At 41.8% G+C, this 27,610-nt stretch overlaps 3 protein-coding genes across 3 annotated transcripts in view; 2 read left to right on the top strand and 1 right to left on the bottom strand.

Annotated features, from left to right (window-relative positions):
• Window positions 1-2,392: 2,392 nt before the first annotated feature.
• On the top strand, window positions 2,393-4,534 carry LOC306756688 (leucine-rich repeat neuronal protein 1-like; the record flags this gene model as incomplete). Its single annotated transcript, XM_079241514.1, has 1 exon — window positions 2,393-4,534. The coding sequence occupies one exon, from the start codon at window positions 2,393-2,395 to the stop codon at window positions 4,532-4,534; it is 2,142 nt and encodes a 713-aa protein (XP_079097640.1).
• Window positions 4,535-7,719: 3,185 nt separating this feature from the next.
• sumf1 (sulfatase modifying factor 1) lies at window positions 7,720-19,370 on the bottom strand. Its single transcript, XM_079242708.1, has 9 exons — window positions 19,072-19,370; window positions 16,891-17,064; window positions 16,739-16,813; window positions 14,406-14,488; window positions 14,087-14,209; window positions 13,884-13,998; window positions 12,440-12,553; window positions 12,306-12,365; window positions 7,720-7,996 (listed from the first exon to the last, which is right to left on the bottom strand). Exons 1-9 carry the CDS (start codon window positions 19,330-19,332, stop codon window positions 7,895-7,897), a joined length of 1,107 nt encoding a protein of 368 aa, XP_079098834.1. The 5' UTR covers window positions 19,333-19,370; the 3' UTR covers window positions 7,720-7,894.
• A 1,861-nt stretch (window positions 19,371-21,231) lies between these two features.
• LOC306756986 (inositol 1,4,5-trisphosphate-gated calcium channel ITPR1-like) overlaps window positions 21,232-27,610 on the top strand; it is a gene marked incomplete at its 5' end in the record, with an annotated part of 83,715 nt that continues 77,336 nt past the window's right edge. The window contains 2 exons of the mRNA XM_079241946.1: window positions 21,232-21,323; window positions 24,539-24,609. Of these exons, the coding sequence (XP_079098072.1) occupies window positions 21,232-21,323; window positions 24,539-24,609 (163 nt within the window). The remainder of the gene's footprint in view (window positions 21,324-24,538; window positions 24,610-27,610) is intronic.

Here is a 27,610-nt window from a genome sequence, read left to right as displayed (position 1 = left end):
ATTGCAGGAGACTTTCAGGAGTATTTAGACTTGTGGCAAACTGATATGCAATCCAGATAAAACCAAACATTACAAATGACAGATGAACAGCACAGCTAGGACTTAAATGAACAAATAATATCTGCAATGCTTGTAGACGGATTAAACCAAAAGAGCCCAGCGTGGCATATATGATACATACAGTTTCTGAGACGTTTGGCATTGTAAAAAATTTGCTCATAATCCTGTGGAACACAAACCTGTTAATGGACACTAGAAAGCTGAAGGTTACACTGCAAGAATTTTGCCATATAGTAATAAATAGTAATGGTAATAAATGGTATGGTGATAAATCGACAAAAAATGTATCACTTTTTGTGGCTGTGTCTCCAGTGGTCATTCCTGGGGCGGTTCCTGATGTGGATGGATCCCCCAGATATAGTTTCCTTGCAGCAATGTCAAGCCAGACACACAGATAGAATCCTGAGGGTAGTTTCATTTGGGTCAGGGGAAAGGTGGGGTTGTGTGTTTGGGCTGCGTGTGGGCTGCTATATGAACAAATTTTGATTCGATCTGATATATATATATATATATATATATATATATATATATATATATATATATATATATATATATATATATATATGCATTTTTTTAAAAAAAACATTTTTAGGTTAGTTCTTTGAGGATTAAATTGTAGCAAAATGTTTGGCCATCAAAGAATAAGCAAAAACATATAAAGATCAGATCTTTCAGAATGGCACACTTTCCATTTGTTATGCACAACTGCGGTGTAATTGTTACTTTTGGACTTATTTTCAAGCCATTACACAATGAAAATTTTACAGGTCAAAGGAACAATTGATTCAATTAAATAGCAGCCAGCCTTGAATATAAACATCTAGCCAGGGAGAAACACAAAACTAAAATATAATAAGAGGATGTCTTCTGAAACAGCATAATGACCCAAACACACCTGAACTATCAAGAATCAAGCAAGTCCAAGCCATCTACTCACAAAGTTTAGTCATGACTCATCTGACAATCGCTGGATACAACAAAACAGCATTCAGCAGCAGGTTTTAAAGACTTAGAAATCCACCTAAATATGACTGGAGGACTGGTTGTTGCTTACAAAAAGCACAAGCTGTAATACTTCCCAAAGGTGTTTGTGAGTGATAATGACCATCTTTTTGCTTCAGGCTTTTTACTTGTTTTTTGTCATTTAAAAGTAAAAAAAAAATGGAAATCAGTAAGTAATATCACTTAACATTTTAGAGCAATTCGTCATCCCTCATTTCCTACACTATTAAAATAAAGAGTTTTATTGCATGTTACTTCACAATAGTTATATTCATGATACTTTTATAAGTGATAATTAATTTTCATTGTTTACCTATGTGATATCAGCACACATAAATCAAGCTCAAAGGAATATTGTGTAGCTGTCAGATTTATGGAAGTACAATGAAAATGGAAAACAGAAGTTTTGCAGTAAATTAATTTTCTTTGAAAGGATAACTTATTCATCATTAACATTGCTCACACTGACATATCTCATGGAAAATGGAGTCTGCGCCTTTTATTTTTTACATCTGCAGGAACTGGTGACACCAAACTGACAAGTAAAAGCAAAAAGCATAAAATATTACAAATTCTTTGGGGATTTAGCCTGTCAGTCAGCTTCAATCTCTGAGATTCAGTACAAACACTGCTTATTAAAAGAGATAGATTCACTCCACATATCTATGAGTGCCTAACATGAGCTTGTATAATGTTGTGATTAACAGTGAAGAGCTCATTCTCCCTGCATATTAAGCCTGTTGTGTAATGGGCTTGCAGCCAGAGCTGCAGGCTGTGGTCACCCCACACACTCGTTAGAGAGGATAACTGGTACAAAGCTGGTATGTAGATAATCAAACCAACTCAGAAAGAAAACATGTCCACAATCTCCAAGGAAACGGAGCCATCAGGGAGTCAAAGATAGAATCAGCTCTTATCTTATATATAGAAAGAAAATACTCATCAAATCCCAAATATCAGGTTTTCTGTACAAAATAAACCTTTAAAACATGGTTGTTGTCGTTTGTGTTTTGTTTTTGTATATGTGAATCAAGAAATAACCTGTTGTCTTCATCAAACTGAGAACTAATTGAATTTCAACTTGCCTATTTTTCTGTAAGTTGTTTTAACTGTTGCTTTGCTTTCTTTTGTATCTTAGGGTGAAAGTGACCAGATCTCTGATTAATCTACCTTTTGCAAAGAAACTCTTCTGGCTTCAGATTCACATCCCTGGACCTACGGCAGCTAGTTAGCCGCACAGAAGACCGATGCTCATCTACCATCCTTTCACACCTTTCTCCCAAACACTGCCTCTCATCTAAGCCTTTTGTGAGCAGAGAGAGCAGCCGACATGGCGCTCATCTCCCAGCTTTGGCAACCTCTATTCTTGCTGTTTGTGGGGATTCTTCTTCCTTTTCTGTCAGCAGTGCACGGTAAAGAATGCCCTCGTTTGTGTGTGTGTGAGATCCGCCCTTGGTTCACTCCTCAGTCAACCTACAAGGAGGCAACGACAGTGGACTGCAATGACTTGAGGCTGACACACATCCCCACCAATCTGTCAGCAGACACCCAGGTGTTACTGCTCCAAAGCAATGCCATCTCTCGCACCAGTGGAGAGCTGCAGGCTCTGTTTAACTTGACGGAACTAGACCTGTCCCAGAACAACTTCACCAATGTGCAAGCTGTTGGCCTCCAAAACATGAATCATCTGACAACCTTGCATCTAGAGGAGAACCAGATCAGCGAGCTGCCAGACAGCTGCCTGGGAAACCTCTCCAACCTTCAGGAACTCTACATCAACCACAACCAGATCAGGTCCATCTCCCCTCGAGCATTTGCAGGCTTGCCCAGTTTGTTGCGGTTGCACCTCAACTCAAACAAGCTTCATGTGATAGATAGCCGCTGGTTTGAAGAAACACCAAATCTTGAGATCCTCATGATTGGGGAGAATCCAGTAATTGGCCTCCTAGACATGAACTTTCAGCCTCTGGGAAGACTGAGGAGTCTGGTTCTGGCAGGTATGGACCTCACAGATGTTCCAGCAAATGCATTCGTAGGCCTAGATAATCTGGAGAGCATTTCTTTCTATGACAACAAACTGGTTAAAATCCCTCAACTTGCCCTTGAAAAAGTTCCCAATCTGAAATTCTTGGATTTAAACAAAAATCCAATTAACAAAATTGAAGAAGGAGACTTCAGAAACATGCTGCATCTTAAGGAGTTGGGCATCAATAATATGATGGAATTAGTCTCCATTGATCGTTATGCTCTTGACAACCTGCCAGAACTAACCAAACTGGAGGCCACCAACAACCCCAAGCTATCCTATATCCACAGATTAGCGTTTCGAGATATGCCCTCCATTGAGAGCCTGATGCTCAATAATAATGCTCTGACTGCCCTTTACCAGCACACTGTGGAGGTGTTGCCTAACCTGCGAGAGATCAGCATCCATAGTAATCCTTTGCGCTGTGATTGCGTCATTCAGTGGATGAGTTCGAACAAGACCACTGTGCGCTTCATGGAGCCTTTGGCAATGTTGTGCACCTCCCCACCAGAACTCCGAGGCCAGCGTGTTAAAGAGCTACAGCAACTGGAGTCACCAGAGCAGTGTCTTCCTCTCATATCCCATGAAACCTTCCCTAGCCACCTAAACCTTGAGCTGGGCATGAGTGTCATCCTGGACTGTCGGGCAATTGCTGAACCGGAACCTGAAATCTACTGGGTGACCCCTCTTGGTACTAAAATCACAACAGACACCGTGTCAGAGCACTATCACCTAAGCAGTGAAGGGACTTTGCGGATGTCTCATGTGCAAGTGGAAGATTCTGGTCGTTACACCTGTGTGGCGCAGAACACCGAAGGCGCTGACACGTGGGTTGCCACCATCCGGGTAAACGGTACCTTGCTTGATAACGCTCAGGTGCTGAAAATCTATGTCAAGCAGATAGAGTCTCATTACATCCTGGTTTCCTGGAAAGTCAACTCACATGTCATGTCCTCCAACCTTAAGTGGGCTTCGGCTACCATGAAAATCGACAACCCACACATCACCTACACAGCTCGTGTTCCTGTAGATGTTCATGAGTACAACCTCACACACCTTCAACCTGCCACGGAGTATGAAGTATGCCTCACAGTCTCCAACATCCACTTGCAGACGCATAAGTCTTGTGTCAATGTGACAACACATGGCGCTACATGTGCGCTGGACCTGTCAGATCAGCACCCAAGCGTGGCTGTGCTCGCTGTCATGTCCACCGTGTTTCTCAGTCTAGCCACTGTGGGCATCTTCATGGCCCGCAGATGGAAAAGAAAAAACTACCATCACTCCCTGAAGAAATACATGCTGAAGACATCTTCCATCCCACTTAATGAGCTCTACCCTCCACTCATTAATCTGTGGGAGGCTGATGGGGAGAAGGACAAAGACGGCAGCACAGAGGGGAAACCTTCTCCCGTCGACACCACGCGAAGCTATTACATGTGGTGAGGACTGACTAAGGAGGCCTCACTGCCTCTCCAGCAGCACAAAAAGACACACTTTTGCCATTTTGGTGCAAAAGTCAAGCAAGATTGCAAGTGTTTTTTGTATTTTCATCTTTGCTAATAAGAAGCAGAGTAATCAAAAGCAGGATCTTTATTAGTATAGCGTATCGCCTTTGTTTTATCAGTATCTCTTAATTGTTCAAGACTCTCCGAGATGGCAGCTGTATTTAGCCTCCAGGTTGTCTTAGTTGCTCTGCTCTTTTTCTGTGGTGCATTTTTGACTCACTTTGTTTTGGATTGATGACACAGCAGCAGGGGCGGACTCTCTTCTTGCAGCATTAGTAGTAATCGATGTCTAATTTTTATTTTCTGTTTTGTAAAACAGTTAATCTGTTGGGCTCTGATAGGAAAAGGAGTTTGTACAAACTTCAATTAAAAGCTGACAGTGGGGTTTAGACTTATTATACTGTCTACTTAATGTTAGCAATTTTCCAGTAATGTTGTATCAACTACATTTGAACTTTGAATTACATTGCAAGAGAGTAGAACTTTAGTTTGCTAATAAATGTAATGTTAAACACTAGAAATACAAACATTTGTTAAACCTCATCTCTTCTTTTTGAGGTGCACTAGAAGATTTCCTTTTCTCCGTTTACACATTTCTTTGGCTAGACTATTTTGCTAATAGCTTAGTTTTCATTTTCACATGCACTATGTATACTGAAAACATCATAATAAATAGAATTTTGGTTCTTTTGTAGACATTTTTATTAAATTTTTTCATCCTGTAATCCTGGTTTTATTTCATACTTAAGGTTATTTCATACTTAAAGTAACACCACTTTCGACTCTGATCCACCATGGCAGATGGAACTCATACAGTATAGACCACATTGAGTATACAAATCGAGGGTTCCAATGTCCAGTCCACAAGAGCCACTACCTTGCTGTTTTTAGGTACCTCCCGTCTGCCAACACACCTGAATTAAATGGTGGAATTCCCCCATCTGCATGTCATTCTGCTCTGAAGAGGCCTGGTAACAAGACATTCATTTGATTCAGGTGTGATAGAGAATGAATGTATCTAAAGGTTGCAGGACAGTAGCGAGGGTTAAAACAGGGCACCCCTGGATTAGACCAGAGGTTAAATGTGGGGAACTGCTGCCCTCTTGTGGCTACTTCCCATTACTGCTACATATTGAAGCAGACAACTGATTTCATGAATCATCTTCAGTGCAGACATTTTAATATTACCTCTGTTGAAATCAAGGCACAAAAAATATCAAAATAAGATTTAAAAAGCAAGGATCAATAAAGAAATAAACAAACAAACAAAAAAAAAAAACCTGAAAACTAGAAGCACTTAGAAAGCAAAATCAAAAGCCCACCCACTACCAACCCCATGCCAACACTCTTATGCTTAATTCAAGCTAATATCACTATATATTTCCATCGTCAGGACAGATACCACATCTTATTAAGAATCCTTGACCCTGGAAACACAATTAAACACCACGGTTAAATAAATTGGCCATAATCTAGAAGTTAAGAAATGTGTGTGTTTTTTCTAATGGTACCAAACTGTGTTACCCACAGTTTGGGCTGGCCGTTATTGTATTTAATATCTAACATGATTTAATTTTTTTGCCATTAATTGTGGGCATTTTCTCTGGAGTTCAGAGATAATTTTACCATTACAGCTTCTATCTTCAGATAGTGAAGAATCATTTAACAAATTCCTGGATCCAGATCACTCCCAAAAGCTAATAACTTAAATTGAATCAAAATCTGTCCATAATTTTATGAGTGTTGGTAACAATAAGGCAGACAAGCCAATGCCACTGAAACATAATCTCTACCTTGACAGAGGGAATAACCGTCGTTGCTCGAGTCAATTCATCTGGACTGTTTAGTTTCTTGAAGACGTTCGCTCCCACCCAGAAGAACTTCTTCAGCTCGAGGAAGACTTAACTTTAGTCGTCTGTAAAACCAGTGAATTGAGCAGGGCAACTCAGTATGATCCTATTATGGTTGCTTTGCTGCAGGTTTTCAATGTATCCCTCCTCCAACACATCACTGAGAGTCGTGACTTAACTTAGATCTCGTTTAATGTGATGAGGATTGCAGTGATGGCTCAACATGCGGGAGCCAAACCATCAACCAGGATTTGTCTCTTTTCCTGTATCTTAATGATAAAGGATGCACCTGTAAGAATCACCATGTTTCAGTCCCGAACAGAGAAGACAAACGGTTTGAGGGTGGACTTTATCTAATCTATGTCCAAGAAGAGGAATCTTCACTTTCCAGAGGACTGAGACATCGACTCTCTCTCACATACAATAGCATCATTTCAGAGTTTCTCATTAATCCATTCATGAATTTAACGGATTGTTAACAGACTTGCAAACAACTTGATGAGCACATAATTAATCTGAATCATGTGTGTTGCAGTAGGAGCACATCTAAAACATGCAGTGGATCTAGAGAGCCTGGATTGAGAAACACTGCTTTAAGTTTACTAAAGAAACTGATAACACCTATTCATATTTAGTCTGAACTATAACTATGATGACTATGGTTACTTAACAAGACCTCAGGTGAGTCACAACCCTCAATGACAGCTGCAGACTAAAAAAAAACCCAGTGGATTCATAGACTTTGTCAGTGGATTCTCTCGTTACCTCCATCAGAACGGATGAAGCTGGACGTCCAGCAGTAGAAACTCTGTATTACAATTATGTAAAATAAATAGAGAAATAAAATAAGAATCCATAAAAAGGGGATCATCATAGGGATCATCATAGGGATTACTCCCCTTTACCAAGGGGAGTAATGCTCCCCTTGGTAAAGTAAATTTGTTCAGCAGAACACAGCATCCAGACCGGCATTCTGCTTGCTTAAATGCTGGACAAGACACACACACACACAGACATGAAAACAGAATGATTGAAGCTCTTCCTGAAAAGAGCAGAACATCTTCAAGAAACAAACCCAGTCCACTTGACTCAACCAATGTTGGCTACCATGATGTGTATCCATGAAAACCTTCACAAACACTGAAAATATAAATTCCAGTTAGAGCACACACGCAAACACAAAGTGGAAGACCAATGTTTTTGAAAATCTGTATTTTACAGCAACTTTTCAGTCTTTCAAAAGAATTAACTTCCAGTCTTTATTTCAGCAGGTTCTGTCAGCATGATGTAAGTGGAAAAAAAATCTTCTTTCTCTTCAGAATAATCCTCTGATGCAGAATAATGAGGTGGCAAGAAAAACATCAAACTCAAATACTTCTTTGATGTTTTTGTCTTGCTGTCGACACAGAGGATTAGGAAGAAGTATTGTTCAAGACATGAAGTTCAGGTCATTGCTTCTCCTGAGAAGCACAACGAAAACCAAGATTAGAGGCTGAGCTGTCTGGAGTGTTCTGGCTTCGAGCTGCACATCTGTATCTGTAACAGTAGGACTGAAGGAGAAGGGGGGGGGGGGGGGGGGGGGTCGATGAAGAGGGAAAAAAGAAGACGTGTCAAATCATAATGCTTATAATGCTTTGTACCTTCTTAGTGTTTTTCTTCACAAGAACCCCTTTGTGCACCTAATGTTGTCCTCTGTTCCTGCAACTTAGATGAAACAAATGTTCCCATGACAACCAAATCTGGAGAAAAGCAAACTGGGCGAAAAGCAAACCACACAGTTTGCAGTGAACCACATTGTCTTCCCAGCACCATTCCAGTGAAGCTGGAACGTGCTACACGTTTGAATAAAGTTGGCACAGGGTCATGTTTATGTGTTACAAACAAATTATTTCTGTTGTATGATGCACCAAATGTGTTCAGCGTATCACAGATCTGGACAACAAGCAGGCTGTGTCCGTTTTATAATTCAGTGCTGCCGAAGGGCCTTAAGATCACAGCATTGTGAACACTGTTTTTGGCAGTGACAGTCATTTTATGAATTCTTTTATGATTTTACGTAGAGAAGATGATGGAATCCCCGTTTCTTAGCTATTTAAAACTGACAGATCTGATATATATGCAGTCGTGCAATTAGTCTGGTGTCATTCCAGGTAATTAATGTAAGGTTTTTGTAAAGTTGACAGCTTTTCCAGTCCTTTGCTGCTACATCAAACCTTAATTTGTCACAACTTTTTGTGAAACAGGATGTCCATCCATCCATCCATCCATCTTCTGCCGCTTATCCGGGGTCGGGTCGCGGGGGCAGCAGCCTAAGCAGGGAAGCCCAGACTTCCCTCTCCCCAGCCACATTTGCTAACTCTGCGGGGGGGATCCCGAGGCGTTCCCAGGCCAGCCGAGAGATGTAATCCCTCCAGCGTGTCCTGGGTCTTCCCCGGGGTCTCCTCCCTGAGGGACGTGCCCGGAACACCTCACCAGGGAGGCGTCCAGGAGGCATCCTGATCAGATGCCCGAGCCACCTCAACTGGTTCCTCTCGATGCGAAGGAGCAGCGGCTCTACTCTGAGCCCCTCCCGGATGACCGAGCTCCTCACCCTATCTCTAAGGGAGAGCCCGGCCACCCTGCGGAGGAAACTCATTTCAGCCGCCTGTATACGAGATCTCGTTCTTTCGGTCACGACCCACAGCTCATGACCATAGGTGAGGGTAGGAACGTAGATCGACTGATAAATCGAGAGCTTCGCCTTCTGGCTCAGCTCCTTCTTCACCACGACAGACCGGCGCAGAGCCCGCATTACTGCAGACGCCGCACCGATCCGTCTGTCGATCTCACGCTCCATCCTTCCCTCACTCGTGAACAAGACCCCGAGATATTTAAACTCCTCCACTTGAGGCAGGACCTCACTCCCAACCCGGAGAGGGCAATCCACCCTATTCTGGCTGAGGACCATGGTCTCAGATTTTGAGGTGCTGATTCGCATCCCAGCCGCTTCACACTCGGCCGCGAATCGCTCAAGCGAGAGCTGGAGATCACGACCAGATGAAGCCAACAGGACCACGTCATCCGCAAAAAGCAGGGACCCAATCCTGAGGCCACCAAGTCGGATCCCCTCAACCCCTCGGCTGCGCCTAGAAATTCTGTCCATATAAGTTATGAACAGAATCGGTGATAAAGGGCAGCCTTGGCGGAGTCCAACCCTCACCGGAAACGAATCCGACTTACTACCGGCAATGCGGACCAAGCTCTGACACCTGTCGTACAGGGACCGGACAGCTCGTACAAGGGGGTCCGGTACCCCATACTCCCGGAGTACCCCCCACAGGAGCCCCCGGGGGACACGGTCGAATGCCTTCTCCAGGTCCACAAAACACATGTAGACTGGTTGGGCAAACTCCCATGCCCCCTCCAGGACCCCAAAGAGGGTATAGAGCTGGTCCACTGTTCCGCGACCAGGACGAAAACCACACTGCTCCTCCTCAATCCGGGATTCGACTATCCGGCGGACCCTCCTCTCCAGGACCCCTGAATAGACCTTACCAGGGAGGCTGAGGAGTGTGATTCCCCTGTAATTGGAACACACCCTCCGGTCCCCCTTCTTAAAAAGGGGGACCACCACCCCAGTCTGCCAATCCAGCGGTACTGCCCCCGATGTCCACGCGATGCTGCAGAGGCGTGTCAGCCAGGACAGCCCCACAGCATCCAGAGCCTTAAGGAACTCCGGGCGGATCTCATCCACCCCCGGGGCCTTGTCGCCAAGGAGCTTTTTGACCACCTCAGCGACTTCAGCCCCAGAGATAGGAGAGTCCACCCCTGAGTCCATCAGCTCTGCTCCCTCATGGGAAGCCGTGTTGGTAGGATTGAGGAGGTCTTCGAAGTATTCCCTCCACCGACCCACAACGTCCCGAGTTGAGGTCAGCAGCTCCCCATCTCCACTGTACACAGTATTGATGGAGCACTGCTTCCCCCCCCTGAGCCGCCGGATGGTGGACCAGAATCTCCTCGAAGCCGTCCGGAAGTCTTTCTCCATGGCCTCGCCGAACTCCTCCCATGAGTTTTTGCCTCGGCAACGGCCGAAGCCGCATGCCGCTTAGCCCGTCGGTACCCATCAGCTGCCTCCAGAGTCCCACAGGCCAAGAAGGCCCGATAGGACTCCTTCTTCAGCTTGACAGCATCCCTCACTGCTGGTGTCCACCAACGAGTCCTGGGATTACCGCCACGACAGGCACCAACGACCTTGCAGCCACAGCTCCGGCCGGCCGCCTCAGCAATAGAGGCACGGAACACAGCCCATTCGGACTCAATGTCCCCCGCCTCACCCGGGACATGTTCGAAGCTCTGCTGAAGGTGGGAGTTGAAGCTCGCTCTGACAGGGGACTCAGCCAGACGTTCCCAGCAGACCCTCACAACACGTTTGGGCCTGCCAGCTCTGACCGGCTTCCTCCCCCACCATCTGAGCCAACTCACCACCAGGTGGTGATCAGTTGACAGCTCCGCCCCCCTCTTCACCCGAGTGTCCAAGGCATGTGGCCGCAGGTCCGACGATACGACTACAAAGTCGATCATTGAACCGCGGCCCAGGGAATCCTGATGCCAGGTGTACGTATGGACACTCTTATGCTGGAACATGGTGTTCGTTATAGACAATCCATGACGAGCACAGAAGTCCAATAACAAAACACCATTTGGGTTCAGAGGGGGGGGACCATGCCTCCCAATCACTCCCCTCCAGGTCTCACTGTCATTGCCCACGTGAGCATTGAAGTCCCCCAGCAGAACAATGGAGTCCCCAGAAGGAGCACCCTCCAGCACTCCCTCCAAGGACCCCAGAAAGGGTGGGTACTCTGAACTGCTGTTCGGCGCATAAGCACAGACAACAGTCAGGACCCGTCCCCCCACCCGGAGGCGGAGGGAAACTACCCTTTCATCCACCGGGGTAAACCCCAACGTGCAGGCACCAAGCTGGGGGCTGATGAGAATGCCCACACCTGCTCGGCGCCTCCCACCATGAGCAACTCCAGAGTGGAAGAAGGTCCAGCCCCTCTCGAGGGTACTGGTTCCAGAGCCCAAGCCATGCGTCGAGGTGAGTCCAACTATATCTAGTCGGAACCGCTCAACCTCGCGCACAAGCTCAGGCTCCTTCCCCACCAGAGAGGTGACGTTCCACGTCCCTAGAGCCAGCTTCTGCAGCCGGGCATCGGACCGCCAGGGTCCCCGCCCCTTGCTGCCGCCCAGCTCACATTGCACCCGACCCCTACGGCTCCTCCCGCAGATGGTGAGCCCACGGGAGGTGGGGCCCATGTAACCCTTTCGGGCTGAGCCCGACCGGGCCCCATGGGCGAAGGCCCGGCCACCAGATGCTCGCTCTCGTACCCCGCCTCCAGGTCTGGCTCCAGAGGGGGGTCCCGGTAACCCGCGTCCGGGCAAGGGAACATTTATGCCCAGGTTTGTCATCGTCATAGGGGTCTATGAGCCGTGCTTGGTCTGGTCCCTCCCCTAGACACCTGTTTGCCATGGGTGACCCTACCAGGGGCATAAAGCCCCCGACAACATAGCTGCTAGGATCTTCGGGACGCACAAACCCCTCCACCACGATAAGGTGACGGCTCAGGGAGAGGTGAAACAGGATGTATAGATCATATAAGCAGATCCAGAGAAAAGTCAACAGGCAGCCAGTAGTATTCAAAGTATCACAGTGTGAGAAAGTTAAAACACTAGATTGTCCTTTTGGAATTGTGCAGGAAGAGAAAAATGCCTTTACTATTAATCTAAACATTTCTTATGTCATGGAGCATGAAGGCATGCCGTGTCGACTGATGGCAAAAAAGATCATGGTGTTGGTAAAATCTTTTGATTTTTGCTCACCTTGTGGCACATGTATGAGCCTCCTTTCTTTACTTTGTCAGTACCTGAAGGAGGACCCGTCTGAAAGAGGAGGACATGGTGATGCCAAAACTGAGCAATACAGGAGAAAAGCGTAAATTTGAAGTTGTTTTTACTGGGTTGTGTTGCGGGTCTGTTGTGTGGTGCACAGTCCACCAGTCTGAAGTCCATTCCCATGCATTCCCCACCATGTCGTACAGTCCATAACCATTGACCGGAAAGGACATCACCTGCAGGGAACGGGGACGATGCGTTCACAATCAATGTTTTACCCACCGTAATGTTAGGGGGGCGTCCCACCCTCCCCAACGTTAGAAACAGCAAACACTTAAAATTCAGACAAACATATCTACGTTTTCGTACTCTCCCAGGGACATGAAAATGGAAACACTCGCTCTCCTGCAAGGATCAGCAAGAATGCATGACAGGAAAGCACAGAGCTAAGCTGAGTCACTGCAGTCATTTCTGAGGCTTAAAACTGCTTAAATTGGACCCAGTAATGAGTTATTTGATGAAAGTCAACACATTATTTGAGAACGTTTCTTCCAGGACTTTGTAATTTATGGAAAATAATCCACAACAAGGTTTGGAAATCTGACGTGACTTCTCAGCTGATTGCAACGGTCAGGTGACGTTAAAGTCATCACGTATCGTACTCCCATTCCTTAATGCTCCATGTGCTGTGTATAAGTATTTGTTTATAAGATTTACTTTACAAATGCTGATTTAATTAAAGACATTTGATTTAAATTTAAACGTAGATCCAATCAGAGTTTCTTCTTTGTTCATCTATTGCTTCTAACCCATTGGAAGTATTTCCAGTCTGTAGGAGTTGATAATCTACAAAAAACACGTTTCACATGTTTCATCTTCTGTGCTGTTGTGTTCAGGTGAGCTGAACAAATTATGTCTTTATCAAACATCGGGCCAGTTTTAACTTTGTTGATGCACTTTTCTAAACAATCCCAATGGTTGCTGTTCAACACCGCGTCATCGCTTGCATTCTCCTCATTAGTGACGTCCGTCCATTTGGATCAAGATGCACCACATCTGTCATTAACGCCTTGGAACCAGCGCTTCTGGGATCATAGGAATATGAACATTCATTGTGTGTATTTGCTTTACACATGAAGGTATTTAGATATTTTCAGTAGTCATCCACAGAAAGAACCAAGAATATTGGCTGGAAACAGAAATCATATGTTTTAGATGGACTAATATTTTTTGTTGTTTCTCAATCTGTCCCAAGTTTGCAGAGAAAATACTAAATATTGAAGCATGAGGCACAAAACAAAGGTAAACAGGTTAGTTTTGTTGCATATAATAATGGCTATAAAATCATGATAAAACATTTTTTAGTATGTCAGATCAGACAGACAAGTTTTGATGATATTAGTTCACCCGCACCGTTGAGGTCTTGGAGGGCATAGAGTCATAACTTCAGCATTTTCTGCCCTTTTCCTTGTCAGGTCTTCTACAAATAACTCATCTCCCTGCCTAACCTGAAATGTGACTTCCTTGAACACACCCATAACAGCAGCATCGCTAATTCTGTCTTACCGGGGAAGTTTTAATGAAGCCATCCTCTCCAGAGTTGTGCGATGGGAACTCCCCCTGCCACAGGTTGGCGGAGTGTTGCCCTTTCGGCATCAACTTATTTCCCCAGGGGTAGAGTCTGTGTGTGAAGGAAGCAAACCGTGGGTTTCATAGGAAACACAGTCAGGCGTAATATTTTACATTCCTTTTGTTAGGACGCGCCTCACCTGTCTTTCAAGCCACCCCTGCAGGCGTACTCCCATTCTGCCTCTGTAGGAAGTCTCTTGTTGGCCCAGGAGCAGTAAGCAACAGCATCTGCCCAGGATATGTGTACAACAGGGTGATCTAGCCTACAAAAACAAGTTTTGAGTCATTTACTGAGCTTATTTAGATTGTTTTGCTTTTCCCTAAGCATCTGACCCCAGTAAAATGATGAAAATGAGTCGGGGTTAGTTCTGGATATGACATTCTGCATTGATGCATTTTGTATTATTTAAGCTATAACTGGGATTTTGGGCTGGATGGTAAACTTTTTTTTTAACTTACCTGTCTGTGATGTTGGAGTCTGGACCCTCAGGGCACTTCCAGTTAGCCCCCTTGACTGGAAGCCACCAGGGGGCAGCAGCGACCTAATAACAAACCAGTGGCAACTGGTTACTGACCAATTTTATACATCACTCTGTTTCGTTTTGTTGTCTTCCAAGAAACTGCATTTAATATTCGCGCAAAATGATCTGTACGTTAGTATAATGGTTCCCAGTGCTGCTGTGGTAATGAGTGCACAATGCCTTCTCAGCCACATGATCAGGCTGCACATGACAGTTGAGATGAAGCAGCAACTCCCTGCTGTCTGGCTTTCGTCTACACAAGGCTTAATACTCTCAGGCCTCTTACAGCCAGTTTATGAACATTTTCACGACTCAAACGGCAGGAGTATATTTTATGTCTTCATGTCTACCTACAGTCAGAAATACTGTATTCTGTTTCCCTCAACAGATCCTAAACGAGATCTAAACTCCCAAATCTTGAAATCATTTCCTAAACTGGAGTATTTTGTGTTCATGTTTCAACAACGTTGTCTAAAGCCAAGTTATTCTGAAGACACCCTGATGTTTTATTTGAAAAAGTACAGCGTGTAAGTTACTGACATCTGGTGGTGAAAATGGGCTCCGGACTAATCAAGAGCAGCTTGGATTGAATGGTAACCATCATCCCAACTCTTCCAGACGTCAACTTTTCGCCATCTGAAGCATCCAGTGGCTTTTTGTACAATGATAACTGCACTACAGGTAACTATTTCTTAATTGTGTGAATTCATACTTTCTTCTTTTATGTGCCTTCCAAGGAATTATCTAATACGGTGCTTTAGCACTCATCACACAAAGCCAATACTACAGTTTTAAAGATTAGAACAAGGGTACGTAATTCAGTCCTATGGGATCTGCAATCCATGTATTCCTGCTTCAACACACTTGAGTTCTGCAACAATGACTCATTCATTTGAGTTAGCTGTGTTTCAGGAAGGATAGGTGGAAAACCTGCTGGATTGCACTTGATAGGACTGAACTGAGTACCCCCAAGCTTAGATTTCACTTTGTACATCCAGAAACACCGTAGTAGAGAAGGTTTTGCAAATATGACAGGTACCGTGTATGTGGACTTACAAACAGTAGATTTACAATGCTCTTTCTAAGAACACAGTTTTTACTGATATACTCCATTTTTCTCCCATTGGGTTCTGATTTGGTCACATGCTGTACCTCTACTGCAGCACTACAGAAATTTGCCAGATTTTCACACTTTGCTGTAACTAAGGCTCATTCAGCATCCATGTTGCATCCCATCTTTTCCGAGCAGTAAAAGTCTTGTACGCTCTGATCTGATTTGTGTTATTTCACTTTTTCTCTTTCTGTTCCTAGCTTCTTCCAAAAATATCCTCTGGGCTTCTTTGCTGAATCAGCGATGGTGCACATGTGTGTTGATATCCAGTTACTAGCGTGTGACAACAACACAACTTAAATGGCTACCAACACGATGCACTGGGCTGGAAAAAACTCATTTTCCAGCCTCGGTAGGCTGCAAGGAAACAACAGCTTTGTGCATAACAAATGTTTATGAGCTGACAAAACTAGTCAGAAACACAGAGTTTCAATGTCAGAAACTTATGTAGCTTTGCTTTCAAAGTTTTAATGTAGCTCTAACTTGTTTCTAATTGAAACAATGCTGCCTAGCCCACGGTCTGGGATTAAAAAGAAAAGAAAAGAAAAGAGAAAAAAAAGGAAAAGAAAAGAAGCAAAAGCATCATATGGACAGCAAAGTGAAGACGATGTTCTTGGAGTTCAGTGATTCCCTCTCTGTCACCAAATAAAAAACACATTCCAGTCAACAACAGATACATTTCATCTCATCCCAGTGAAACCAAATTATTTTTCCTCTGCCCAGTAAAACTTCTGTAATAATACAATTTTAAAAAATCTCAATAAATCTAAATCTGGGATGAATTTGGATAATCCCAGGCCTAAATGTACATGTAGTGGCAGCACATGGCTCTACAGGGGTTTTTCTGTGTGTTTATATGAAACATGCGGCAGAAGCGATTTCATCTCAGCAGAGACATTTGAAGCAGGATTGACTTTAACAGCAAAAAACTCTGTCCAACTTGGAAAACAAAGTGTGTGAACTTTTCCCCCTGGCCCCCAAAGCTACAAGTTTCCATGGCAACCACCATGAGTGCGTGCGCATCTGTGAACGATTACATGCTTGTATGTGACTGTGCCCTCATTTTGTTGCCTCTAGCAAGGCGAACACATGCGTTTCAACAGTGCGCTGCGCTGATGTGCCGAAGAAGAAGCCAGCCACGGCTGAATAAATATACTCACCGCTTGAGTGATCTGGCTTTTGACAGGCTCGCTCAAAATCCCCTCAAATACAAATGAGTCTCCAAATTTCTCTGCCTAAAACCGTGAGGATAAAACTTTGTTAACATATACGACAACATTTTATTAATGGTAAATACTGATTATAATGATACCTCAGTAACATATCCAGTCGCTCCGACAAAACTCTGGAACTGCTGATTAGTTACTTCTGCGATGTCCATGTAGAAGGAGTCCACATGGACCAGCCTCTGCGGCCCCTCACCGTCTGCAGGAATACCTGGGTTGTCTGTTCCCATCAAAAACGCTCCTCCAGAAATCTGCACCATCTACAAGCAAAACATGAGCTTCATTTAACCTGCAAAAGAAACCTATCTACACTCATATGCAAGTATTTTATGATATGATGATCACAATCAACAACAATGAACATAAACAAGCTAACCCACCTATAAAGCTTCTTTTGAATCTACAGATCTTTTTCTTTGATATACTCAGAAGGATTGTAGCTGCATCCTTGCAGATGTGGTTAATCACTCATGCATTTTGCCTTATAAGTCTCGTTTGTATTTAAGCATTTAAACATGGTGATTTTAAAGTAAAGCCAGAGAAATATTTGTGTAAAATAGTGCACCTGCAACCAGAAGTTTATGTGTACATTGCTGTTAATGTGTTTGGAATAAAATCCACAATTAGCAGTCATTCAGCGTTTTTTAGGTTAAAATGTGGAACAATTTTCAAAACTAAATCTGAACTTCAGGATGCAGCGAGAAGTACTTGTCAGGCTAGTGATGAGAGCTGGATTTCTATGGCTAACATGGAGTGCACTGTGAGAAATCTTGTTAAAACATTTATATTAGTTTGTTATATTTTTCTTACATTAGGACTGGGGTTGGGGAGGAAGCTGTGATCTGATTTTGTTTTCCAGCTTAGAACTCACAGATATGAGCTTGAAAAAAAAAAAAAATTAAGTGTGTTCGCTTTAAAAATGAAACATTGACTGCACATGGTTCTAAGACACCTCTCAGTTTACTTTGGTCATGCTGTGGACAAGCATTATAGAAGTTTTATAGAAGTAGAAAAAGGGTTAAATGCAATCTTCTCATTGACTTTTCTCAATCACAGTTCTGCATCAACATTAAAAACCATTTTTATAAAAGGAGAGCCTTTTTTTCTATAACTTGCATGTATTGTTCAGCAAAGATGGCGCCCTCACAGATATTCGACTTACCACTTTTCACCCCGTGCAATCATTTCAACTAATAAGTCGAGTAGAGCTCTCCTCTTTGACCTCGTGGATATTATTTTTATGCTTTACCAAAAGAACAAAAACAAAAAAAATTCACATCAATCCATCTCTAATGAGGTCTGGCCCAGAGGACTAGTTAGCATTATTTTTTTAAAATGAAAAGGTGCCTCCGTCAATGACCAAGCAATGAGGGGGTGTCGGTCTTTTTCAGTGACAGGTGCAATATTTTGGAATACTCCTCCCCACGAGCTACACAACCACACTGCATATGTTCAAGAACAAACTTAACACTGATTTATTTAAAAAAGGCATTTTGTTAGCAGGATTTTGTTTTAATGTGTTTTATACTTTTGGTAGATTCTGTGTTATCTATTTGTTGTAATCAATTTCTATTATATTTCCTTCATTTTAATGAGTATTTGTCTTGATTCGTTTAATGATGTGAAGCATTTTGGTGAGCTTAAGTGTTAGTGTAAGGTGCTATAGAAATAAACTTCGAATGTGCTTTGTTTTGTTTTGTCTTTCAGTTTTATGGAAACAGTAAAACTATAACCATTTCAGAGTGTTGCAATTCCCTGGAAAACTACACAATACTTGCAAACAGACTGTGCACAATATTCACCCAATTATTAAGAAAATGCATCCTGGTGGTACCAAACACTTATTTCTTGGGAAACATTTAGCTTATTCTTTTAATACCATCCTAAACCACACTGTGCACAAATGACCACATGATGAATCTGCTCTATAAAGGTATCAAATGACATACAGACCAAATGCTTTCAGAGTTGTTTGATGATAAAATATACTGTCTCCATATTCCACATCAGCACATATTTTTGTTTCAACATTAGATACGCTGTCTTTACATTATTATTACTTTTTATGATAAATTAACCACAATGTCCAGTAATTAAAAAAAATAAATATATATAGTGTCAAAACTCTAATAAAAACACTTTGCAGGATACACTTGAACTATTAACCACAGGATCAACAGTCACTTCAAAACAGCTGAACTTTTTCTGTCCCTTAAGGACAAGGAAGTGCAACATGTCTCCCCTCCCTGACAGAAAACACAACAAACCTGATTCAGAATGCTCTTCTGGTCTCCGATGGCTTCAGACATCCTCTCATTGACGCCTGTGGAGTATTTTGCAGCTGGGTCGTTGGAGACTGTCCTGTCCTGGTGGGAGTCCACAGCCGCGGCTCTCTTCAGCTTGTCACAGCCGCAGTCCGCGACTCCTCCTGGGGAGGTGGGCTCCTGCTCCGCCCCGCATGAACTCTGGAGACAAAACCATTCGTTCACGAGTCCAAAGAGACAAAGTAAAGAAAAATAGGGCCTCATTCTTGCAAGACGAGGGTCACGATCCACTCATGTTTTTAAAAACTTTACTTCCGCAAAGTCACGTGATCAGTCAGCTGATTAAAAAAGTAACTCTTTCCATCCCGTTTTTCAGCTCGTGTATTTCCATTATTCCACAGAAAAATAAAAACTAATTTAAAAAAAAGTTAAACTTTAAAATATTTTACTACAAACCTAAGAGTTTATGAAAAAGAAAAAAACTTTAAAATATTTTTATTTATTTTAAAACACGACCAAACTTTTCTGCTATTTCACATTTAGGCTGCTTTAAACTTTAAAAAAAAAAAAAAAAAAAAAAAAAAAGACTTAGACTTTTTTTTTTTTTTTTTTTTTTTTTTTAACTCGGCATAGGTATGGCTTATTGGGAGATATGATTTACACCAGAACATATTAGTGGGAGGATGGGACCACATGGACATCATTTCCCAGCTATCAAACCAACAGCCGCTTGAGAAGAAGTGGCAGCGAGCCAGGCAGCACAGCCAGCCACTGCCTGCCCGCCTCGGCGAAACGCAGCCGCGGAAAGCTGTCAAAAAGCGGATCACTGCCGTCGCTGGATCTCACCCTCGGTCCTGGTCCGGTGGAGAGGAGCGTCCCAGTCATGTTGCCACAGCTGTCCCAAAGCAAGCTGGACATCTGAGCGTTTACCACAGCCGAGGTAAAGGAAAGTTGAAACTGTTTGCCATCCTCTCTTCCTCCGTCTATTTTCTCTCTCAGTGGTGAAAAGATTTACTTCTCCTTACATGGAGCCGTCATAGCTCAAAGACAAAGCGTGGAATATCTTCACTTTTGCTGCAGCCTGGTGAATTTAAACCACCCGGACTGCTCTGTCACAGACTGGAAAATTAAAGTGTAGCAATTATGGATACAAATAATAAACGGGGTGTGAGAGAACCAAAACAAACAGCATCGACTCTGAACGTGGTCCTCAAGTTTATTTTGTAGATTGGATGGACAATTTATCAAAAGGCGCGCGCGTATCACTCCCAGTGTCTTCATGATGTCGTTAGTTTAAGCTTACTACTCTTGAATGTACTTTAAACTGTTAAATATCTTTAAGATTTGTGTCATGTATTAGAACAGGCTGGTTACAAACAAACAACAACTTAGTTTCGTTTTTTGGCGAGCTGGCATGTCAGCTTTAGTAGGGATGACCTGCTGCAGGTGTAGAAACTTTCCGAGCATCTGCAGCTACTAATCATTAAGCCAAACCACAACAGGTTACTGTTGTATGAGAGGTTTCATTTCCTGCCGCTTTCATGCAAATCCATGCTGCCAGACAGCTTTTTCGACCTCCTATAAGCAAACATATTTTACCTGCAAATGTTCAGGCCCAGCAGCACAGAACCTGACTGAATGCCATCTACACAGATATGAATATGGGTAAAAAAAAAAAAAAAAAGACTTATATCATGTCAAACTATTTAGTAGGGGTGGGAAAATCGAATAGAAAATCGGGATGTATCTTTGCTTCACAATTTTAAAATAGATTTTTTGTTAAAAAAAAAAATCCTTTTTTTTTTTTCTAAATAAGAATAATTACAAAACTTTTGTCATTTTTATTGTTGTTATTGATCGTTTAAATTGTCTACTTGGGCATTATAGCAGCGGAATGATGATCTGGCAACTGTGTTGTTTTTCCCAATTGAAATCAAGAAAAATGACAAGCAAAAAAAAAAAAAAAAAAAAGTTTTATACTTTTTTTTGTTTGTTTTTCATCCACAAAAAATCGCAATATCGAGGAATTGTGAGAATCGGAACTGAATCGTATTGGGACAAAAGCATATCATCACAGCTCTACTGTTTAACATAAGATACTTTATCTGATTCGATGTTTTCCTTCTTTCTTTTTCTGTAGGTACTCCCTAACTGGTGTCAAACATGTCGGATAAGATGTCCAGCTTCTTACACATTGGGGACGTTTGCTCCTTGTATGCAGAGGGATCCACCAATGGTTTCATCAGCACACTGGGGTAATCCTTTCTCACTCACCACACATTTGCATCAGGGTCTGCTTGGCACATTTTTCTCTGCTCTAAATGCACTTTTAATCTTGAGCTTGTGACACATGTAATGAATGTTTGTTTGCATGTGACGTTACTATCAGTCCAGTCCTGGTCGGTGACAGAGTGGAGTTGAGCAACAAAAGACTGATAAGTAGCCGCTGTGTTGCTGTTTATCCTTCAGGAGAAGCTGTGATTGAGGCCTATGAGGAGTTGCTTAAACTGATAGCATTAAGGGAAAAAGGAAAGGATACAAATGCACAGTTAATGATAAAGTTTGTCTTTGAGTCCTGTATGTGGCAGCAGGAATGGGTGTGGAAGAAAGAACTTTGTATAGAGGTGATAAATTTTAAAGCGACTGGTTTACCCACACAGCCACAGCAGTTGTGCGTCGTGTCCTCCATCAGTTTTACTTCATGTGTTTAAAAAGAAATCTTGTGGTTTTCAGAAGAACCAAGTGTGATTGTTCTAAATTGTAAAACACAACATTACAAATCACAACAATTAAGAACTATTAATAAATAAATGACATTCCTGGCTGCACGGTGGTATATTAGTTAGCACAGCAACAAGGCCGCTGGTTCGATCCTTGCTTGGATAAGTGGCGTTTCTGTGTGAAGTTTGCATGTTCTCCCTGTGCATGCGTGGGTTCTCTCTGGGTTCTCCGGCTTCCTCCCACTGTCCAAAGACATATATGTAAGGATAACTGATTACTCTAAATTACGCCCCAGGAGTGAGTGAGAGCGTGAGTGGTTGTTTGTCTCTCTGTGTGGCCCTACGATGGACTGGTGGCCTGTCCAGGGTGCACCCCGCCTCTCACCCACAGACTGCTGGGATAGACTCACAACCCTTAATTGGACTAAGCAGTACGGGTTAAGAATAAATGACTAAATGACATTGCTTCAAAGATAGAAAATCAAAGGATTTTAATACTTAGGATTTTCTACACAGAAAGCAGATTAATAACCAGAAAGGTATAAAACCAACATCTGGGAAACGTCCACAGGAATACTTTGCCATCAGGAATGAAATTATATCTAACTATCTAAGCAGCAGCTCAAACAAATAAAAGTTAGTGAAGGAATTAGTAATACTTAATATGACATGTTTAGGTTACTTTGGCTTACATAGCACCAATCCGGTGGGGATTTCACTTCATTTCTTCCTTCAGCATATTTTTGTTATTGTTCTTTTTATGGGATGTTGCTCTGATTATGGCATTGTCTTTCTTTTTTGTTAATTTCAGTTGTTTTGCACATAATGTAATGTTCTGCTTGAACTCTAAACCCTTTGCCATGACTAGAGTAAGTAAAGTGTTCCCCCTTCAGGTTTTTTTTTGTTTTGTGTGCAAACTTGTTTGTTTGTTTGTTATGTGACTTTCTGAGTCACATAAATTTAGTAGCATGAACTATTTAGAAAAGTGCAACATTTCACATAGCAAATAGAGACTACAACCTAAAAAGACAAGTGATTGGATGGATACACATAATTCATTAAATCACAAAATTGTCACTAAAAACAAATCAACATATCCCAAATGCAGTAGATTTCTTCCTTTGCTTTAAACGTGAACCCACAAATTAGAATAGAAAGTTTGCTTTAACCGTTTGCTGGCTTAAGCGAGAGTCTCATAAGAAGGTCAGGTGTGTTGTCTTGTGTTTAACATTAGTAATGGTATCGGTGCTATCAGCTCAGAGTCCTGGATCCCCCCTCAGCTCATGAAAAATGGAATGACCCACAGCAAAGACTGAGTCATTATATAGATACTGGCCTTTCTTGACTTCATGCACTTCCCACGCAGACATATACACGCACACACACTCACATACTAAGGCACATTCAGTTGTGAAAATTGTCGTGAGTTTTGGCTAGAAGCCAACCACTTCCACAAACACCAACTCGGCAACATTCTCCAGATTATCTGACTCAGAGGAGGACAACATGAGAGGAGAGGAACTCTGTGAGCGTCATAACTAATCAAAGGATTTGTTCAAGTTCCAGTGTGAAGCTGATGAGAGGGCTGTTTGAGCAAAAAATAAAATGTTTAAAATTAGTCCTTAGCAGGACCAGCTCTGTTTGTGCCAAGGTCTAACATCTTTTCAGGAGCTAGAGTTACATCCTTTGTACATGAAGATAAACACACGTGTGTCATTTCGTCTTAACTGAGTCCTTTTCCCCTTCATGTCAAACATAACACTCTCATTCATTGAGGTGTAAAATCTGAAACAGCAGATATCTATTTAGACAACTGTAGACTTTCTACTGGAAAATGACTTAAATGGATGTGGGATTTTGGCCTTTGTCCAGACAAGTGTTATTACAGGCCAGTAGAAGGCTAAATTTGTCATCAAAAATTCCACTCTACCCACTGGTCATCTAATCCAGCATATTTTCTTGTTTTAGGCAGGGAGAGAGAGAAAAAACCCACACCACTCTCTGTTAAAGTAGATGACATCAGTAGAGTTTTAATAACCCAGAAACATTTAATAGGAATTCTTTTTTTGAGGGTGTTTAACACACTTATCCAACTAGCTTACACATAGTGGTATTGTCTATTTATAGCTGGATAAATTTGAACCAATATGTTGAGACCAATGATGTATCCAGGGTGTACCGTGCCTTTTGCCCAGTGGCAGCTGTGATAGGCTCCAACACCTCCACCTCACCTTGCAATGCGTATGGGTGGCTGGATGGAGGAATGGAGGGATGGATGGGTGGGTGGATGGGTGGCTGGATGGATGGATGGATGGATGGGTGGGTGGGTGGTTACTAATGAAGCTTTCCTTCACTCATGGTTGATCTATCAAAATTTGTGTTCATTTTAAAGATCCAAGATGCAGGTTGATCACAGAGAAGTGAGAAAACAATCAAATATATTCAGTTTTCCCAGAATATGTATTAATTTTTTATTAAACTTTTAAAAAAAAAACAAAAAACTAAGTAATAGGATAAGAAAAAAGTGATTAGATTTTGGCCAGAATCCAGGAATGTATCAACTGCGACTGCACATGACAACCAAACTTCATTTATGTGTAAAAGAGGCATCCCATCCATCCAACTGAGCGGACGATTATTTTATACTTAAAACTAAATCTAAAACAAAACTAAATCTAAACTGAACCTAAAATGCATTAAAAAAGTCATTAAATAACATTAATGATCTGATAATGTGTGTATTTTTACAGCTTGGTGGATGACCGCTGTGTTGTCCAGCCTGATGCTGGAGACCTCAACAACCCCCCAAAGAAGTTCAGAGGTAAGCGGTGTCCAGTTGAGTCTCTTCTTCCCTCCTGTGCACAGACATCATAACACTGACTGCTGTCTGTTTATACTGCAAACTGTGTGAAAGACACTGCTGAATCTGTTGTGCTGTGTTTCTTTGGTGACGGCCACAATATCTCTGCCTACTGGATTTCAAACAGGCCTGCCTTTGTCAGCGTTATTGATGTGTGTATGTGTGTGCGCGCATGCCTGGCTTGCATGTTTATGCATTCATGCATACGTTCATTTGCTGCGCGTGCATTTGCTTATACAGGTCTGTGGAAGTAGAAGCAGATGTACAGAATCAGCTCTGATGCTGTTTTACTGAAAAAAAAAACACGAGAAAACGGCGATCTAGCTGGAAACCTTAAAGCTGTTACTGCTGCTGAACTTGCTATTTTTAGCTACCATACAGGAAGTAAAGCTCATGACCCGCAGTTCTCAGGCTAGAAGTTTATGTCCCTTGGGAAAGTCCTGGTCTCATATTGTGCTACAAGTGAATGAGACTTTGAGAACGTTGAAGGTTTTTGTGTTACATCATTTGCAATAAACTTCCAAAAACTTTTTGCTTCCTGCTGAGTGTTGGAATTTAATGCATCTCATTGCTCAGACGTTCGCTGGATGGATCAGTTCTGTCTGATTAAAAATTTGAGGAAACCCCTGCTGAAAGACGTTTTAGTTTGTATGCAGAATGCATCTCTCTCCCTTCTGGCAGCTAAAGCAATAACATAAAATGTTGACATACTTCTAATGTTTGCTTTACTATAGATATCTATCTTTTTCCAGACTGAAAATTTAGTTCCTTTTCAGACATGAGATACTTAACATTGATGGCTTTAGTGTGTTAAAGCAGTAGTGTTCAGTCATTCAGGCACTGGTCACCATAATGTTGACATTTCTCATAGCTTTATTCAGTTATACCCTCAAGAAGGATGGCAAGAACCAAATAATACATGGCTGCATGGTCAAACTCGTGAGAAGTTGCCATAATGATAAATATTAGTGGTGGTGTAGTTTTTATTAGCTTTGTGTGGAAGCAGATTAAAATATCAGTTTTCTATGTGGGGGGGCAGATGCCAATACAAACACTGAACACTTGACTTTCTTATGAAAACGTTGTTTAAGCCAGCATAATCGTAAAGAGGAGATAAAACTAAATTGATCTTATTAGAGAAATGAGGTTGCTGTTGGGGGTGCGTGCAGCCCCCTAATAACTGATAGACTGGTTGTGGGTCACGCATAATGGAGGAAAAGCCTCGTAGCTAGCTATGTTTGCATGAAGGAATGTTTGATCTATCTGATTTTAAATCAATCTGAGATTCCAACATGTTTACAGAGTCTAGATTAAATAATTTGATCGTTGGAGAGATTTAACGATTGCAATTATTTTGATATGCGATGTGTGTTCTCATTTGGAAGAATATGAAGATTTTTTAAAAATTTTATTGTACACCTTTTGAGATGCTGAATAATTCTTCACACTTTAAGTTTCCAGTAAAACCATCTGTTCTGTTTTGCTGCTTCTTCCAGAAGCTCATTACATTGCCTCACCCCCTCATGTGCAGAAACATCCAACACAGAAATGATCAGAATGTGCATACATGGATGTTTTGTCCTGATAATCTGTTTGGGAAAATGTTTAAACGACATGTCTCGATCGGATCGAAAAATTCTTTCCAATCAAAGCCAAGTAGATAAGCTGAGGTGTTCACATGACACGGTTTTATTCTGATTGAATGTTTAATCAGAAATCAGGCCAGAAGTGGGTGGTTTCAGTGTTTCAGCTCATTCTTCCTCTCTCTCTCTCTCTCTCTTTTTCTCTCTAGCAGGTGTTTTTCTGTTTTCTCTTTTCTTCAATTTTCTTTCTGTCACCCTTCTATCCTCTCCGGTCCGGTCCAGCAATACAAACTTTGTAATGCAAACAATTATGTAAAATAAATATAAAAAATAAAATAAGAATCCAGAATTTGCAAAGTAAATTTGCCCAGCAGAACACAGCACACAGAAAATCATTCTGCTTACTTAAATGCATAAAAGGAAAAAAAAGAAAAAGAAATCAGGTCAGCTGTTGGTAACAGTAGGAAACAGTACATGTGAGGTATGTAATTAAACTTTGTAGTGAAATCTTCTTTTTTGGGCCTTTTTATGAATGCAACAGAACTTTCAGTTCAGAATCAAACATGAACGATGCAAACAAATAATCGTGCATTAATGGACAAACATGAATAACAAAATAAAAAAATAAGTGAATACATGAAAAAAATGAGCTTATTTCTATTCTATTTACATATCTGAACATGAGTGGGAGAAAGTACAAAATTATATCATCCAAACCCTCCAAAATAATCCTTTATTGTTGAACCATTTAGCTTCCTATTAATAATATGATGATGATAATAATCTTTATATCATTATAATTAGTAAACACAACTAAACATAGCACCAAAATACAACATTAATAACAACAAAGAGACATAAGCAAACCCCCAGTGATAATCTATTACTCTTCATCTCTGTACTTAGTAAAAATAATTTCTTTATACTTTGAAATTATTGTGTCTGACAACAAAAACAACTAATAAGCTATGAAATGTGTTTATTGCTGTCAATACTGTGTGTTTACCAGAATATTGCTTTAGAGAATAATTAACACATTTATGAATACTATAAAAATGATTGCCGCACTGTGAGGCATTTTAATAAAAGTTTTCACTGATGATTTGTAGCCCTCCTCCTTTCTTTTATGTCACTGTACCCCTTGTAAAATCATTTTTTACAGCCACTTACCCCCTAACCACTGCAAAATATTTTTGGTTAAGAAAAAACATGAAATACAACCCTTTGTCATTTGTGTTTGGTTTATTAAACTTTTAAACAATGAAAATCTCTACGACGCTTCAACCAAGACTCCATTGTTTGCATTCAAGGCGACAGTGACTGATAAATATGCTTTGGCTGGGAACGGAGGGAGTTAAAGTCACATTGGAAAGTGTGAT

Source organism: Telmatherina bonti (genome assembly GCF_933228915.1).
Source record: "Telmatherina bonti genome assembly, chromosome: 6".
NCBI lineage: Eukaryota > Metazoa > Chordata > Actinopteri > Atheriniformes > Telmatherinidae > Telmatherina > Telmatherina bonti.
The sequence above is the reverse complement of the archived record's forward strand: the minus strand, read 5'-3'. Positions and strand labels throughout refer to the sequence as shown.